Raw genomic sequence first — 18,920 nt, forward strand, 5'->3', positions numbered from 1 at the left:
TCCAGTAGAGCACCTTTAGATCCCATCATGAAATCATCAAATGCATTTAGATTCAGCCATTGGTCACCTGTTAAACCCTTTACATTGTGATATCAGCCCTTTACAAAAACCCAAAACACATTACAAAACCACTAGGAACCAACAGAAGCGCTTAATGGTTTCTATGTTTTTTTTCAGCAGGGATATAATGTTTAAAAAAAGCGGTAAATCCTAAAAAATAAGTTTTCTTGGCCAATATTTCCTCTTATAGTGCCCTGCACTTCCACTCGCCTCAATTAAATAACCACCAGTGCATTTATCTTTTCTATTATCTGACAAAGAGGCAGAACGTCTAATGTAGGAACTCATTTATTTACTCTCTGTGGTCTTTAATACGGTGTTGAGCACCGATTGGCCACAAGATGTCACTGTTGTGCAATGATTCGAACGTTTCGAAAGACCGAATTATCATTATCTGAATCAGCCGTTCGACCACAGAACGTGTTCTGGGGAGATCTGCCACTCTGATGTATTTTAGGCTTTTCGAACGCAAGAGGGCGCTGCCGAGCGAGTTCAAAATGAACGGCTTAATGTGGAGCATAGTTTATAAATGTTTAAACATTTTTTTATATAGAAGAATATGTTAATTTGCTCAACACAGAACAGAATAAAACATTTTCAACGTTGCTATTATATTTCTGAGTATTTTTGAGCTCCATTCATAGAGACGGCTCCTCATGCTCGTTCATGTCGTCAGTGAGCGCGAACCGCCTCACTCAGCCAAAACGCTGCTCCAGCCATAGATATACAGACCTAGATGCAGCGCTGGGTCCAGCCAGGCACGTCAACGGCGCCGCCATTTTAGGGAGGTCAACATTGATGCTGGACTGCATTCAGTACCATTACAGAGCGGCAGTTTAAGAAAGATACTGTCCAAAATTATACTATTTCAAGAATATTACACTCAGAAAGTGGGATAGGATTATATAACGGAGGAAACGCAGTGATCCACACTCATGTTAGTGTGATGTGTATTGTTTGTGTGGTGTTTATGTAGATATGGCCGTGTGGTTGGTGATGCACAGAGAACCTGTTGATGTGATTGTTTTTCCTCTGGTTTTATATTAAGCTTATATCATTTAATAATCTATTCAGAGGATCTTAACTTTATGTAGTTATTTATTTACAATAATGGTTAAAGCTTTGTAAAATTATAGCAATCCTTAATCCGTGTAGATATTCATAATAGATTAACATTTACACCTTCTTACACGCACCTGAAGTCAGGTGCTTATTTGCCAGCTTCTTGATTGAATTTTCCCGTTCCACCTTAAATGGTGCAGCTTCAGGCACCAGAAAGTGACTGCTGCACCATTTAAGGTGGAACGGGAAAGCTCGAACAAGAAGCTGGCGAATAGGAAGCCACATTTAGCGTCGTCCTTCTGTGTATAAAGATTAGAGGTGATTAACACATTGATGGATTTGCTGATTGTGTTTATCGCGCTAAACTCACGTCAGGTGCAGACTGAGCACTTTCCTGCTGGTCCGGACGGCTAATTAGCAGAATCATTTATTAAAGAAGTAAAAGCTACCGAGAGCAGATCCGTGCAGCCCAGATTAGTCTCTGTCTGAGGATTATAACAAAACAAATGTGGTGAAAATCGGTTGAGTAATAAGGAAGTTGTGGCTGATTTAATCCTGAGACTCATCGTCTCTCAATACAAGTGGATTTGTTCACAAGCGGATCTTGACCGCTCCAACATGGCGGACGCGCAGACGTATCGCCTCAGATAGAGAACAACAGACAGCGCGGCATCTAGGTATGGATATCTATGGTCCAGACTCCCGTTAAACCGGCTCTGTTTCGATCTCCTACCGGCTTCACTGAGAGACAGGGCGCCGCTGTGGGTTTACAGCTAATAGAGTGCTTTAAATAGTCCTTTTAGGCTTCCGACCCGGAACATAAACACCGCTGCAGCCGCCTCGTCAGTTCCTTCAGCTTGTACCGAGATGGCGGCCCCGGGTGGCGGTGGCCCCTCCAGACGTTTGGTTCAGTATGTGGTGGTTCGCTCAGACCTGGTCAGTGCTTTATCCTGGCCTTTAGGAGCGGTCATCACTCAGGCTTGTCACGCCGCCACCGCTGCCATTCATTTGCACTACAGCGACCCGGACACTCAGGAGTATCTGGCTGAACTGGACAGCATGCACAAAGTGGTGCTGCAGGTACACACACACACTCAGTCACACACACACACACACACACACACACACACACACTCACTCAGTCACACACACGCACACTCAGTCACACTCACTCAGTCTCACACTCACTCAGTCTCACACACACACTCAGACACACTCTCACACACACACACACTCACTCACACACACTCACACACTCACTAACAGACCGGCTAAAATCAGTAATCTCTGTGATTCACCTGCTCTGCAAGTTTGACGGGCGGACACTTTATTAGAAACACCTCTCCCTGTCGTTCCGCTGTGGTGTTACAGACGGGAGCCCTTCAGTGTCAACTATGTGTTAAAGGGGAATTCCACCGATTTTTCAAAATTAGTGTAGCGTTTAATGCATCTGAAAGCTCCTTCACAGAGAGTTGCTACATTAAATGGTTACGAATATGCTGCCAGATGTCTGAGACATCGTTTTCCTTAAGTTTTGAAATAAGGATTTGGCTTAAAATGTATATTTTTAAAAGCTATTCATGGTGGAGGGGCGTTATGAGGCAAAATAGTCCCCAAAGAAAATGTATTTTTCTAAATTTGAAATTATTTTACAATGATCAACATCATTATTTATATTATATATATATATATATATATATATATATATATATATATATATATATATATATATATATATATTAACCTGACTGAATTATACAGAATTTTTCAAAAATCGGTGGAATTCCCCTTTAAAGGAGAATTCCACTGATGATTCAGTTTTCCATAATTCAGTCACTGAAACGTAAACAAAGTATTTCAGAGTCTGTTTTACGTGTGAGGTGGTTCATTGTAGAGAAACTTACCGACTCTCCTGCTAGATAAAACATCGTAGACCAGCATGGTTGGTCACCAACAAAACCAGCACATTATGCTGGTATGCTGGTCAGTCATGCTGGGTGACCGGCTAAACCAGCACGGAATTCATGCTTCATGGTTCATGTCTTTTCAGCAGGGTCTTACTGACTCTACCGTGTCTACAACACAAATATAGCCATTTTACTTCTACTGTCAAAATAATTGGTGAATGTTTACATCTGAGTTTTATGTAATGTTTAACAATAAAATGACTAAAAATAAGTTTTCTTTAGGTACTGTTTTGCCTACATTTACCTCACTGCTATGACTGGATTTAAACAATGTTTTAGACAAATTTGTAACCATTATATTCCAGAATTTTCTACAAGAGAGCTTTTGTAACATTACACTAGTTTGTTACTAAAATACTTGCGTTTCTAAAGTATAATAAGAAATAAGTCTTAAGAAAAAAATGAAAACAGAAAAAAATATCTTAAAGTATGTTTCTGGGGTTGGCCTAACTTTGTGGTGGGCCAACTCTGGGCAGCCCTGCTCTGGCCCTTCATAGGTGGTCTGTTTCTGACCATAGAGCTGCTCTTGGCTGGACAATTTTAGGGTGGTGGGCCTTTATAAACCCAGGGGTGACAATCAGTGTTAAAAAACCCAGCAAGGCCAAGCGAAGTGACCAGTAATGCATGGGGTAAACAGTGGCTGACAAACCGCCCAGTGTCAAGACATATAATACATATTTTGCTGTAAGGTAGGTGGACCCCATGAAGTAGCCAGGAGGTAGCCAGGTGTTTCTAATAAAGTGGCCAGTAAATGTATCTTGTAGGGTGATTATCATAACGCTCAGCTGATCCTGATATTAATGCACTGGATAAGCCAACAAATGTTTTAATATATTTTTAAATTTCATTTCTAGGCACCAGATGAAGGATGTCTCTCCAGCTTATCAGCGACGCTTAGTGCAAGTGGCATCGCCCACAAGCTGTGGATGGAACAGCCTGAGAACATCGCCACTTGCCTGGCCTTGAAACCTTACCCGAAGGAGACCGTGCAGCCTTTTCTCAAAAAGCTCAAGCTTTTCAAATGACGCGGCCTCCTCCAGAGGACGCTACCGCTCAGCTTCGCGCTCCACTCCACCGCGCATGAAAAGAGCTCAATAAGCGATTGCCTTGGAATGCTGTTGGTGCATGGGGTAGCCATTCATTTCTTCAGAACTCCTCTGATAAAGGAGTTGGCTGCCAGCCTCACATATGGAGGACATGGCAGTCTCATCCATCATCACTGCTCACTGATGGATGTTATGAAGACCTTCATGTTAAAAGAATTGGCTTTGTTCAACTGAGTGGTGTGAAGAGGAGAGGAGGACTAGGTGAAGCTGTTAATGGTCAATAAAACTACGTACTTGTGTCTGAGCTTGTGATGCCTCTCGCTGCTGTTCTCAAATTATTTAAAAAGGATTTCTTCATAATCCACGTACTGAGATGTATGCCAAGTCATTCAGAGTGGTTTGATGTGAAAGAGATTCTAGAGAAACATACCGAGTCAGAATTGTTCACAGAAGTGGCGATGAGAACCAGATGTCCAGAATGTCCAAAAGCTGCCTCACAGAAAGCATGAAACAGCTACAAATGTGCTGCTTAATGCCCGAGACATTATTTCACAATAGGTTTGAACAAAAGTTTCACCTTATGTTTTCAGATTTAGTACTATTTCATCATTATCGATTGCATACAAGAAGTCGGACACATACAGGTTCACTGGTGCATTTGGAAAGTAAATAAACTGGCTATGTTTGTGCTGTAAACGTTATGACCCCTGGTTCCCATCACCACCACTGTAAAGACATCCGAGTTGGTAAGTTTTACTACAATTAATTTATTCACCTCAGACATCTTTGAAAAATCGGTTTAATTCTCGTTCAATTAGCAAACGTTGAGCGTGTTTACGTTCACTTAATAATCCGATATCTGTAAGCAATCAGATTTTGTCAGTAATCTGATCAACGCGTTTACATGCTCGAGTAATCAGATAATGGGGAAACTCCGGATCTACATGAGTCAGACAGTAATCAGATTTCTGCCTTACACCAAGCCAATAAACTCACAGAAGACGACGTGACGTAAACGTAACGTAAAACTCAAACTTAATGCTACGGCTTTACCTGAAACTACGAACATATATCATCTAGAACAGAGATCACTAATAGGCGGACCGCAGTCCGAGTCTGGACCCAGATGCTGTCCTATGCGGACCTGGACCTATAACCGATAAACTGTGGAGAATTAGTTAATTTCGACGGGGTGGTCCTGTTTTAATCGGTGTAGCTTTTCTAGCCTTTACGGTAGCTTTAGCGGCCCAGGAGACTCTCAGACCAATCGCATGGGTTGTAAATATCATACGTGACGCTACTCAGCCAATCAGATCTGTGCATTATGATGAGCACTGAGACTCGAGTGAGTGACGCACACACAGGTTTGGGACGAGGCGAGACACAGCAGTCGGAGAAGAAAGTGAGTCAGAGGGCAGTTTTTTTATTTGTCATGCTCTAAAAAGCGAAAACTGATAAATATTGTTGAAATATGACTGAATTGTACTTTATTTGATTTGATATTCAGTTGTTGACTGTATAAGATGTTGATATACCTACTAGGCAACTTCAGTAAACAGTATATGGCAATGAATCATAATGCAAGTTAGACATTATGATGTTCTGGACCTTTGCTTAAGGAAATCTGACTGGACCTTATTGAATTATAAATACCCCTGATCTAGAAGATGAAGAACATTTAAATCCTTCATTTAGTCAAGCATGTGGTTGGATTCGGCTTCATTCCAAAAGAGTCTCGCGGCGACGCTGCTCATTTATTTCAGGTACCGCCGTCTGTTTTCGCACATGCGCAGACTGAGAACTCCGAAAGAAATCAGAGTAAGAGTTCACATGCACCGAGAAATCCGACTCTGACAAAATCTGATGAAATCCAGCCTCTTTATCAGATTTCTGGACCTTACTTCGATCTAAGAAATCAGAGTGTGCTTTTAACATGACCGTTTGAATAATCAGAAAGCTGCAGAAATCAGATTGTGATCGGATTATTGATTCAGCAGGTCATTGCGAACGGGTCACGGAAAACATCTACTTATCCAGTGTCTTCCTATTTGAGGAGAATGAGCTTAAACCGTCTCAGTTACGTATGTAATGTGTGACACTTTGCAATTTAATACATATAAAAGCAAATTCAACCACTTGAGAACATGAATGAAAGTGAGATTTGTGCTGTCCAGTGGTTCTTGCCTCACTAAAGGATGTTAACGTTTAGTCCCACCACCAGATTAAGTAAAATATAAGATGCTGCATCTTCTCATTATATATTAAGTCCTAGGACGGCGTCACCAGTCTTATCTGCAAAGCGCTGACATGGCTGCAGGTCATCCCAGTGATACACTTTTTAATGCTAGTGTATATGAGGTGCTTCTGTTTAGATCAGGGGTGCACAACTCCGGACCTGGAGGCCTGGTGTCCCTGCACATTTAGGTAGTTTCCGTACTCAAACACATCCACTAAACCTGCCCAGTAACAGAGGAGTTGAATCAGGTACGTTTCAGCAGCCAAAACTATCACCAAACTAGGCTGGACACTCGCCCTCCAGAACTGGAGTTGTCCAGCCTGGGTTGAGATAGAATGAAAGTATTCAGCAACACTAGTCCTTTGCAGAGAAGATTGTCCTTGTATGTTCAAATGAGATTCAGACGTGGTTTAAGTCTGGTCTTCATTAAAATGTTGATGGGGATTCTTCATCAGAAGCCGCGTTTAGATTCGAGGACCACGTAGTCCTATTCAAAGGTTTGGGCACCCCTGGTCAAAATATATAATTTGTTGATTTTCTGCAGCAAATTAGTTTACATTTTTTTTCTGCAAATGTTACTTATCGCTGTTGTCGGAACCAAAAAAAAATTGTATCTCCAAAATGGTAACTTTACAGGAGAAGGAAAAAACCTACTTTACTTTTAATGTAAGTCAATGGAACCAGACATATTTCTAAGCAATTTTGGGCCTTGTCTTTTGGCCCATTCCTCATGAAAGTTTGACACAATATAAAAGGACAAAAGGTATTTTCAAATTATGTGAAAAACTGAAAAACGACAAAAATGGAGATACGAGGTTTTGTTTTGACAGCAGCGATGTTTGATTATCTTACAAAATAGGAAAGAAAATTGTGCAAATAAAAATAATGAAATTAAAAATGGATTTTAGCAACACATCTTTTCACAGATATCACAGCTTATTGCTTTTTGCAGCTCGCTGGGACGTTCTGCTTTAGGAATTTTCACCCACTCTTTCTTGCCGAACGCTTCTAGTTCTGCAGTATTCTTTGGCTGTCTTGCACGTGCAGCATGTTTAAGATCCACACACAGATTTTCAGTGATTTTGAAGAAGGGGGACTGTGAGGGCCACTCCAAAAGCTTCAGCTTGCATTTCCTGAAGTAGTTTATGGTGTGATTGTTTTCTTGTAGAAGCCAGCTTCTTTTCAGCTTCAGTTTCTTGACTGGCTGTCACATTTGCTTCCAGAATTTTCTGATATTTAATGGTATCCAGTCTCCCCGTGCAGTGTTTCTTATGCCACTGGCTGCCACACAACCCCAAAGCATAAATCCACCCCAAGCCTAACAGTTGGCAAGATGTTCTTTTAACTAAATGTTGCTCCTTTTTTCCTCCAAACATACCTTTGTTGAGTTTTCTTCTTAATCAGTCCACAGCACTTGTTTCAATTGTGCCTCTGGTTCATCTAGATATTGATACTGATATTGTTTTACATACTTCAGACACTGACCTTTGTGATGAGGTCGCAGGTGAGTTTCCTTCTGATGACTCTTCCAGATCAAGTTTGTGCAACCAACGTTGCACCACCGCTCCTGTGTAACCTTCCTGCAGGTCCTTTGCTGTCATATGGGGGTTTTGCTTTGCCTTCACAGTAAAGCTCTGAGTTTTCTTGGTCTTCAGATCCTTGACCTCCACAGTTCCCCTTAACTGCCACTTCTGAATGACATTTCAGTGGAAAATGCGAGTGCTCTGATATCTTTCTGTAGCCTTCCCCTGCCTAGCAGCCATCACTTTGATTTGCAGATCCTCAGCCGGCTGCTTAGAGGAGCCCATGGTTATTAAATACAGAGTGATTAAAAAACATTCATCCGATTTCAAAGCAGTCCAATTGGTTGTCACTTTTCTTTTTAACGGCTGGTCGCCAGGCTACAGGTAAGTAAGGCAGAATCATACTTTCAGAGGAGAGATTTGGTTGGAGTGCCACTATAAGGAGATATTGGCATTTACATCACAAATACAGGGTGATTCAAAAAAGATTCATCCGATTCAAAGTGCCGTATTTTTACAACCGTGAGGCGCCTAGGAACCAATCACAATCCAATTGTAAAGGGGGTCATAGAGTTTCTGACTGTCAGTGGAAGATGGCTCCCTTCAGTCTGAGAGGAGATGCGACCCCTGAGCAGAAAGCGTTCTGCGTTCTCCATTTCAATAAGAGGGAATCCGTCATAACTGTGCAGTGTGATTTTCGTGGGCAGTGAAGCTCCAACAGCTCAGAGCGTTCGGCGTTGGTTCCACAACACTGATCTCCGAAATCGCACTGAAAGAGCCGTGAGTGCAGCGACACCCGACACGCTCAATCCAGTATGGGATGAATCTGACTATGGTGTTGATGTTGTCTGTACAGCTGGAGGAGGTTCATGCTGAGCACATCTACAGTTACATAAACTTTATGCTCGTTTAAACTATTTAGTTTACTGCATTGATCTGTAATGATTTACAAGTGAAATAAATCATTTTGAAATTCGGACGAATCTTTTTGAATTAGCAGACGGTTTGAAGAGTCAGAGAATTATTACGCTCTAGTATTGTTATTGGTTGACTTTCTCATGGCAATTCTTGACCTGTCTAACCAGTCCTAACGACTCAATTATGGCTTAATGACTTAAGTTCTGAGGATTCACAGCTGGAAAGGTGTCCGAACTTTTGAACATGCGACAAATGCAGTTAAATTGTTCTTTTATATTCTGAGAGTTAATGAAATATAAAGTAACTGTGCACATCCACAGACAAGCAGATTATTACACAAATGTCATTTTTTAAGAGAGTTTGCTGCAGAGGCTGCGCCGACTTTTCACTCCAAAAAATCAATTAAATTTGTAATTTGGAGGGGAGGGAGGTGGGGACATTCGCATACAGCTGCATCAATAGAGGGGAAAAAAACAGCTCTTGATTTGGAGCTGCTTACAGGCAAACTGCGGAACTAAAGTGAGGACAGAGTGAGCGTTAGAAATGCCTTTTTTACATGGTGCTTTTATTGCAATGTGTTGCATTCTCACATTCATGGATGTTATAGAGATTTGTTAGTCAAAGCATCACTTCCTTCAAGGTCTGCATCTTCACCTTGGACAAGCAACAGAGGGGCCATATGCACGAGGTGTGGATGTTGGTGTGTGTGTGTGTGTGTGTATTCGAGTGTGTATGTATGTTTGTATGCATACGTGTGTAAACTTGAACTATTTCAGTTTGAGCAGCCACATATTTCCATGAAATGGACAAGAGAAATAAGACTGATTCAGTAGGTGCGAAACACAGTTTTGCAGCCCACAGGACAACCCTGCGGGTGCTGGACCCAGCATGTGACTGATTGTCTACAACGTCCTAAGAAAGGTAGGATTTTTTTTCCAGACACGCCTGGACACAGAGAGAACGAGGAAGAAAAGGAGAAAGAAACAAAAACAATAAAAGAAACCAACCAAAACAGAAATGAAAAACATGACGATAACATGCAGAAGTCTCCCAGATACATCTTCATTCATAATGTCCCAACACAGCTGCAATGATGCCTCTTGAGGGAAAAAAAAATGTTTCACAAGTATTATACAAAACTGGACAAAATGAGTAAAATGTATATATTCATATATATTTATATTTATTTATATTAATTTTACAGGTGAAAAGTGGAACCTTGCTTTGAGTCACCAGTGCTGTTTCAGCAGAGTTGCAAAAAACTCCTGACAAATGTCTTTGCCACCGCAACCAACATCCATATTAATAATAAGGCAGCACTTACAATACTCGAAAAATATCTCAGGCAAACAGTAGCGCCTACGATAGTGATACAGTAGAGAGTGGTGTGACCTGAATGTGGAGGAAAGCGTGCGCTCACTTTGCGAGAAGCTTCTACGAGATTCACTAACAATAACAATGCGGAGGGGAGTCATAGAGGGGAGGAGTCTTGCATAAATGGTTATCAGAGCTTGGCACGGTGCGGGCGGGGCCTGGATCGCGACCTCGAAGCCTAAGTTCACAACACGGCACGAGCCACCGGAAAGCAGAGATGTACGAGGAATGTCTCAAGAAGGCGAAAAGCTAGAAGAGGTACGAAAGGCGAGCACGCCGGCTGACGAGGAGGGGACGGGGGGAAAGTGGAGCACCTGAAGAAGATAGGCATAGTTTTAAAAAACGGAGACGCTGCAGCAGTACGTCGCAAAAAAAGCTAGGCTACCCTGCTCTTTCAATGTTTCTCGAAGCGTGAGGGGCTACTGCCAAGTTCTTTCTGAAGAACCTGAGGAAAAACTTTGAAGGTTTAACGATCAGAAAGCAAAAGGACATTTGACTATAATACATTCAGGGGACATTTTCTAGTCTTCCAATGTCATAAGGTTTCTGATTTTTTTTGTTTTTTTGTTTTTTGTTTTCCTGTGTGTGTCTGATGGCCTCTTTCCTTTTTAATTGAAATATAAAGTGCAAAACTAGATTGTATTCCTTGCAAATTCCTGGAATATTTTTTTTTTTGTTGAGTAAAAAATTCATGTAAAATACAGCAAACATGTCTTACAAAGGTCGATATAAGAAAATCTTCATTAACAAGAAAAATTTCATCAAACAGGAGGAGCAGTCCTCTATGCAGAAAATATATACAAGAGGCACCTCAAATTTGGTATAAAGAATTCAGCTAAAGAAAGTCAAATATCTAAGAATACTTGCATCAGTGTGATTTTTTTTTTTTAGCTCAAGTGGCTCAAAACCATGTTCCGAACCACAAATCAGGTATTTTTCCTTGAGTTGAAAGAAAAAGGAAAACAATAAGAACGTAAATCACATGTATGCATACAGAGAATTAGCGGTTTAAAAGTAAAGATCAGATTCGAGTGTCAGTTTTAACCTTTGAAACAGAAAGAAGAAATGGTTCTTATTTAAGGTGCATAGCTAGCTGTAGTACATTTCTCTTCCTGAAAACAGTGACTACACTTCCTGCCCGTAAAGACATTTGCATGTTCTGAGTAGCAACAGGGTTTGAAAAATATTCTGTGGATATACAAACACTAAGCCACTTAAATATATTGGGGGGATAAAGAGCGAAAGAAATAAGGGGGTTTAAAAAATAAAATGAAAAATAAAAGAAATGGGTAACAAATTCTGTTACAGAAAGGTAGTGTTATCAATAAACTATGCTAAAAGTATGGGACGTCTATTCAGGAAAAAAATAATGCTACATTTATTCTATCCAATTGCATGAGCCTTGCATATGATATGGTTTTTTTTCCATTAATACCTTGAAGCTTTGGTCATTATTTCTCAAAGGAAAAAAAAAAAATTAATAATATTAATAATAAGCACGTGGCAAATTCTGACCGAAATACCCGAGCACCGTTCACCCTCAAATCAAGGTTCCACTTCCTCAGAGCTGTTTAAACTTTTGACAACAGAGAAATTAAATAATATGGCCTTTTTTTTTTTTAAATTAACCCGTACAAAAGCCAGTCCACGCTGCTTCTCTCTCAGTAAAGTCACATTCAGCAGTCGCTAAACCATTCTCTCACATAAAGAGCAATCTGAACACCCACAGGAAAGTTGCAGGTATTTTTTTTTTCTTAAAAAGAAAGAAAGAGAAACATAAAACAAACAAACAAAAAAAAAAATCAGGACAAGTTTCCATTTAAAAACACCAGATATACAGTATTAATCACACACACACACATACACACTTTCAGACAGCCATACACATCCCAAAAAAACAGAGAGGAAAAAAATGGAAGCAAGTAGTTATTACCACAAACTTGGAGCACTACATATTGTTGATTCTTGAACAGATACATATTCACATTTGTCTGTTATATACACGATAACTTGTTGAACCAGGAAAAAAAAAAACAAAAATATGTCCATTGTACCTCGGTGTGGAACTGACTGAGAGCCGTTTGTTTAAAGGATAACCCATCGTTAATAGGCACTGTTTAATAGTGCGGTATATTTGGCATAATCGTGCGTCAGAAATGGTGCGAAGAGGAGTTCGTTAGAGGGTAAAAGAACGTATCCGATGTAACCACATCACCTAAAGGCTTAGTGATAAAAGAACGCCTGCTTGTAGAGAACGTGGCGGAAACGAACGGCTCGTTCTCCGCCGTATTCCTTTTCGAAGGTGAGCCGATTGGATTTCTTTCCGTAGTGGTGGGAGGAGGGAGTACACGCTGTAACTGTAGTCTCATGTAAACCCATTTTGCCTTTTGTAACGTGTATGAACATTTATACCAAAAAAGTGGCTCAGGAAAGGAACTGTGTCCGCCTGATGCCTCACAACTCGCGTCCGAAAGTAAACGGTTCGACTCAGTGCGGCATTGAGCTAAAAGAGCCATTCTTTGTATACACGGCACACCCACGAAGACACACCACTGAAACTACACAAAGTGATTCACAAATCATAGAACACCGTTTGCGCAGGATGAAAAATCGGAGGGGAGAGACGGTCACACATGCAACGGTTTCCGACGATCTGTAGTGCCGGGCGGTTTCCCGACTGTGTCGCACTATTCGTGAAATACCCTTGTACGCGTGTTCGCAGAGAGACGGATTCGGAACCACCCGCTGAAACGGCGCGACGGAACTCGAACTCCGCCGTGTAACGTTATTGCATGTCATCTCGTTTCCTGACGTCCCGGAGAGAATGCTGCCATCGCTGTAACGAGTCTAAAAGAGGGGGGGGCGGGAGAGGAAGCGAATGAGGAAGAGGGCGATGCTGATGAACAGTGTCTGACTGGGCAACAGTAGTCACATGAGCAGTCAAAGAGCTGGAGGCGGTGCGAGAGAGAGGCGACGCCCTTCCAGAGCCAGAGGAGAGCGGCTTGGGATTTTCTAGACTGTCTTCGAAGGAAGAAAGAAAGAAGGAAAGGGAAAAAAAACAAAGAGAGAAAGAAAAAAATACCTCCATTGAATTATCAAAACCAGTTTAGATCATCTAAGCTTCATAAATGTTATTAATGTACTGTACAATAGAATCTGAGGGTTGTAACATGTTCTGGGGTGCGAAAAACAAAACACATAGCATACCAATATCAATCAGAAGAGAAAGAAAAAAATAATAATAATAATAAAATTTGTGCAAGCTCTCATCATAAACGAGTGGAGAGCTTGACACCTCCCCAGGTAATATTCAGCAATGTTACTTAGTACACACGATTTCTTGATTTCAAACATTATTCTTCAAAGAAAAGATATTACATATTCTCAAAGCTATAAAAGAAGAGAACCAGTTTGAAACCCATGATGTTGATGCATTCAAAAGGACAGTTGCTCGTAGAGTAATTTAAATGTTTTTCTTCTCTTTTTCTTTTAAACGAAAATAGAAAGTGTGAGCTCGTCCCAACTTTGTCCGTTTTTGTGCTGTACAATAATACCAACCAGCACAGTACACATGGCAAACAACACTGATAGGCTGACGCGACCCTAAGTGGCTCGTATTCACAGCTGCTGAGGGGGGGACAAAAAAAAACGTGTAGGACATTTTTAAAAACGCCTGCTGTTTCAAAATTAGTTCTCCCAGGAAAGCCTGCAGCAGACGTGTGCTACAGAGCAGTCTCCCAAACCTGGCGATGCTTGTTCTGAAGACGACAACAGATATTTAAAAGAAAAGAAAAATAGAAGAGAGGAAAAGGAGAGAGAGAGACGAAGAGAGAGAGAGACACAAATAAAAAGAGCTAGGAAACTCCTCCCATCATCAGGCACTGCTGAGGAGAGCCTATCAGTCACAGATCCAGCTGAAACTGAGCTTTCCCATGCAGAGGAAACCTAAAACATTCCCAAGAATTGTCCTATTGGCCAAGGCCAGAGCATCACCATGGCAACACCACGGCAACCGCCTGCCCCAGTTTCCAATCTGTCCAATCTGAGCTCAGCTGCTGCATTCCGCTCTCCAAGAAGCACTGCGACGATGGCCTGATAGGACGATAGCCGGTGAGAAGCAGCAGGTCCTTTTACAGACTTGGCAAATTTCTGGAACGTGATCTTATTTTTCATATATATATATTATATATATATATATATTATATTATATATATATATATATATATATATATATATAATTTTTTCCATTCAGGAAGCAGACTTTGAAAAGTAGGTGACCAGGAATGAGCACGCTGTCTAACAGGCTGCGAAATGCCATTCGGCCCCCCGGGCCCACGGACACCGACCCCTGCAGATATTACTGTATAGAAACCAAAGGTGACGAATAGAAATCTCTACGCGTTGGAGACTGTTGTCTAGGCAGGCGTCTAGGAGGGTCACTCAGTCAGGAGCTGCTGCAGGAGGCTCTTCTGCTGGGACTGGGAGGTGGGGGCCCCGCTCTGGGTCTTCTGGGGCCCCATGGGCCCAGGCTGGTTCAGGTAGGAGTCGCTCCCCACGAGGTTTACTGTGCACTGGACATCAGCGAAAACTTGAACCTGCTGTACCTGGCAAAGAACATACGAGCAATGAACAGCAGGGCTCCTCAAATGAAAACACAGACCGAAACAGTAACGGCACCCTGCTCACCTGATCATTACACATAGAGTTGACACTGCCGAGGTTGTTGTTGCCCATGCCAACTGGTGGTCCGATTGGAGGTAGTGAACCCACGGCTCCCGTGCCCCCGGCCATGGATACGGTGATGCTCATGTTGTTGTACACACCCTGCTGGCCAAAATTCTGCGAGGCAGTCTGGCCAGTCTGGTTATATAAACTAACAAACAAAGCAGAGATAGTAAACGTCCAAAAAGCAAAAGCAATACTGGGTCCTGTTTACAATGTCAAGTTGCACTGGTACAGAAAGTGGTCATCAAAGCTAGGAACACAAAGACCATTCACCTCCTGACCACCTTACCTGTTATTAGTTATGCCACCTTGCTGCCAGTTCTTCATGTCAGGCGACTGGTAACCAGGTGGCGGCTGTGTCTGCTGAAGCAGAGGACTCTGGGAGGTAGAGTTCTGTGGTGACAGCAAGGGGCTGGTAGGTCCGAGCTCAGGGGGGAAAGATGGATCTCCTTGCTGGACCATGCCTTAAAGAAACATTCAACAGCTATTAGACTTTGAACTAAGACAAAAGACATTGTCTGTGTTCACATGCAAGATTTTTGACAATCCGATTAAACACATTCTGATTATTGATTAAGACCGATATCTCACTCTACTCAACAATCTGATGATAATCACATTTACATACGCACTACAAGTAATCAGATCGAAAATGACACGCATGCGTAGAGAACCGCTTAGTGTAGACGTTACCATGACAACCAGCATCACGTGAGTCCAGTCGGACTGAGATGAGTAGCAGTGAGCAGTGCTTGTGTTTATAATTGCTTTAAAATGATGTCAGACTCAGGAAAACGTCCTTCACACGTCCTTATTAAAGGAGGCCGAGAGGAAGACGTCGTGTTCTGAGACACGTAAGCTGGACGTCCGTCCCACCGCCGTCTTTTAAAGATCAGAGCATAAACTTCGTCTCCTCTGCAGACCAGTTTCTGCTCCGCCATGTTGAACAGTATAAACTCTCACTATGACGCGGCGAACATGATCAGAACAGACTTAAACTTTCCGACTGGGAATGTAATCAGATACAGGCGTTTACACGGATATTACTCTTCTATTTAACAGATCATTTACAGGATTACCCACCTCGATCAATCGGACAGAAATTGTATTCCGAATTCCCTCAATCAGACTATTCTGATTGAGGTGTTCACATGGACGTGTTCCATTCTGTTTGAGCTATTAGGCGGATTATTAACGGATTATTAAGATGTATGTAAACGTGGCTATTGGCGTTCACCTATTATGGTACGTGTCCACTTGCAGCTTTGCTATGCTGCACCCTATTTATTTCGGTGCAGAGTCCATGCGACGAATGACGGTTGCAGCAAAAAAGTTCAACAGATTTCTACTTCATGCAAAAGGCAGCTGCAGACCTTTAGTCTACTGAGCAAGAGTAGACTGGTCTTAGCCACAGGACAGAGCAGGAAAAACAATGCATCCACTTCTCTTCGTGGAATCCATACGAGTTTTAGGTAATAAAGAAAACATCTGCAGATTTGGAGGAAAGATGTTCAACTGGATGATGTTTCGCATTGTTTGAGCGGGAAGTTAAATTTTAAATCATACAGACTTCATAGGTTACTTGCTATGGTAGCTGACTTTAGTTTTTGGACTGAAAGTGTTTACAAAGCTTTACTTTGTTTTTTCATCTCACTATAAGCTTGTGTGTAACATTAAAATAAAAAACTTCACAGATTCTTTCGTACCCAAATATGTTTGACACAGTTCTTTCATTTAGAAATGTCCACCAGTGGCAATCAGAAGGACCCACTGTGGTGGAAAGTGGCGAAAAAAGGTGCATGTAGACATGTACCATTGCTAAATACCATCTACTCAAAGGATAAGTTCCACCAAGCAGGGTTCCTGTTGCTAGGATACAATGAAACCAAATGTTGCTGTTTAATAGTCGTTAGTACTTTCCCATCACAGTTAGCATCGTTTGGTTCATCCAAACCTACCTGGACCCCCAAACTGCTGGAAAAGCCCCTGCTGAACCGGGGAGTTCACAGGTGCCCCGAACTGCCCTTGCATGCCTCCCATCATGCCTTGGTTTGGCAGGGGTCCCCTGGCAGACAGCTTGGGGTCCAGAGGTCCCCCCAAGGGGCTGAAGTGGCTGGGGGAGGTAGGGGTGTTTCCAGGGACAGTGTTGTAACCTGGGGGATAGCCAAACTGCTGCTGCGGCTGCTGTTGCTGTGGCTGCTGAGGCTGCTGGGGGCCTTTGGGGACTCGCTGGGCTGCCATGGGCCCCGTGGTAATTCCTTGCCTCATCATCAGGACCTTCTGCTGAAGCAGCTGCCTCTGGCGGTGCTGGAAGCTGTAGAGCTCCCTCTGCCGCTGGGCAAGCATCTGAGCATTGAGTGGAGGCTGAGTGAGAGAAGAGCGGAGATGTTATCACTTAAAGAACCTGTACGCTAACACACCACTTTATACAACATCATCATCAGATGCCTGGCACGGAGCACTGCTCCTCACTGCCTGCATACACTAACCTGCGAGGGCATCTGGGGCTGCTGCATGCCCTGACGCATCCCCATAGCAACTGGCGCCCCTTGTGGGAACTGGCCCATGGCTGCGAGTCTGTTCTGAAGCTGTCAGGGAGAGGGAAGAGATATGAGCAACAGATCGCCACTAAATGATCGCAACTAATCTCCTGGCCTGCCATGTATTCACCACAAGGCTGCAGCTCACAAAAGACAAGGTTAGTTCCACAGCATGCCAGCGCAAGCAGACATTCAACAGGCCTTCGTCGGTTCAGTAACACTGAGCAACCGCATCCCCAGGGAGCACTTTAGTGTTTCTGATTTGGGCTTTTTAATAAAACTCCTGAGCAAACATAAAAGACAAAATGTACTGAGGTTTTTAAGTGATCATGAACAACACACTGATAACTCACTCTGTGTGAGTAACTTGATATAATGAGGCACAGAACATTATGATGTGTTATTAAGATTAAGATTTAGTGACCCTCTTCCAAGTCCCACAAAGGGGAAATTTCCCCTCCGCATTTTGACCCATCTGTGCAGTGAAACACCACATACACACCAGTGAACACACACTAGGAGTGGTGGGTAGCCCTATCCACGGCGCCCGGGGAGCAGCTGGGGGTTAGGTGCCTTGCTCAAAGGCACCTCAGTCACCTACTGTTGGCTCTGGGGACCGAATCAACGACCTTCCAGTCACAAGGCTGGTTCCCTAACCTCCAGCCGACGACTGCCCCCATATTATATTGTTCCCTTCATTTTTTTTTGCTCCAAAATAAGCAGTTGGATCAGACGTGACCTGGTTAGTTGACCATGGCACACAATGGCTTATCTACTCATCTACTCGATGTTAGCTAGTTCCAGAAACAGCTGAAATATATTTGTCAGATAAACAAGATGTTGGCACGTTGTCCACTGAGGAGAAAAGACCTGATGTAAGATGATGAGCCTGCGTCCAGCATTAGAACAAAATTCATTACAAAGTGAGCTGTTGGTTTAGCTCACATCTGACGAGGCAGCCTGCGTTACTCATCCACCACGAAAAACTACCTACCTACCTTAACATGTTTTTTAAATGGAAATCAACTGTTTGCTTCTAAAGTATTGGGCTAATGATATCCATTCAATAATTCTTGCAGCTCCCTGAACATCAAAACTAGTGGAAATGTACATCCCTTATTAATTATTAATGCCATAAATGTAAGTCACTACATTTTCTTACAATGTTAATGCATTTTCCTTGCCACTATTGTTCTCAGTGGAGGTCAGTAATGAAACCTGGATAACGTGTCCGTGGGTTTTATGTTCATATCATGTGACCCTGCATTAACACAATGAAAATAATTACTGAATTATTGAAAGCAATAAACACATTATGATGAAAACCTATTTTGTCCACTCACATACTTGCAACAAAACCAGAGATGCACCGAATGTTCAGTAACCAAAATTATTCGGCCATAAATGGCAAAAAAAATACTTTCGGTAAGTGAAAAGACCGAATAATATATACCGAACAATGACCTTTA

At 42.3% G+C, this 18,920-nt stretch overlaps 2 protein-coding genes across 2 annotated transcripts in view; one reads left to right on the forward strand and one right to left on the reverse strand.

Moving 5' to 3' along the window:
• The first annotated feature begins 1,823 nt into the window (after window positions 1–1,823).
• ptrhd1 (peptidyl-tRNA hydrolase domain containing 1) lies at window positions 1,824–4,439 on the forward strand. Its single transcript, XM_036581236.1, has 2 exons — window positions 1,824–2,202; window positions 3,944–4,439. The coding sequence occupies exons 1-2, from the start codon at window positions 1,990–1,992 to the stop codon at window positions 4,112–4,114; spliced, it is 384 nt and encodes a 127-aa protein (XP_036437129.1). The 5' UTR covers window positions 1,824–1,989; the 3' UTR covers window positions 4,115–4,439.
• Window positions 4,440–14,622: 10,183 nt separating this feature from the next.
• The window catches only part of ncoa1 (nuclear receptor coactivator 1), a 63,766-nt gene continuing 59,468 nt past the window's right edge, over window positions 14,623–18,920 (reverse strand). The window contains exons 16-20 of the mRNA XM_036581237.1: window positions 17,401–17,499; window positions 16,870–17,275; window positions 15,201–15,375; window positions 14,873–15,059; window positions 14,623–14,790 (exon numbers count right to left, since the gene is read on the reverse strand). Coding sequence (XP_036437130.1) covers window positions 14,623–14,790; window positions 14,873–15,059; window positions 15,201–15,375; window positions 16,870–17,275; window positions 17,401–17,499 — 1,035 coding nt within the window. The remainder of the gene's footprint in view (window positions 14,791–14,872; window positions 15,060–15,200; window positions 15,376–16,869; window positions 17,276–17,400; window positions 17,500–18,920) is intronic.

This window comes from Colossoma macropomum, unplaced genomic scaffold (genome assembly GCF_904425465.1).
Source record: "Colossoma macropomum unplaced genomic scaffold, Colossoma_macropomum, whole genome shotgun sequence".
NCBI lineage: Eukaryota > Metazoa > Chordata > Actinopteri > Characiformes > Serrasalmidae > Colossoma > Colossoma macropomum.

What these genes read in the sequence shown, in the direction of transcription:
- ptrhd1 (XM_036581236.1), top strand. Translation starts at nt 1,990, where the DNA reads ATGGCGGCCCCGGGTGGCGGTGGCCCCTCCAGACGTTTGGTTCAGTAT. An exon ending in TGCACAAAGTGGTGCTGCAG is followed by an intron (nt 2,203 to 3,943) that starts GTACACACACAC and finishes TTTCATTTCTAG; the next exon opens with GCACCAGATGAAGGATGTCT.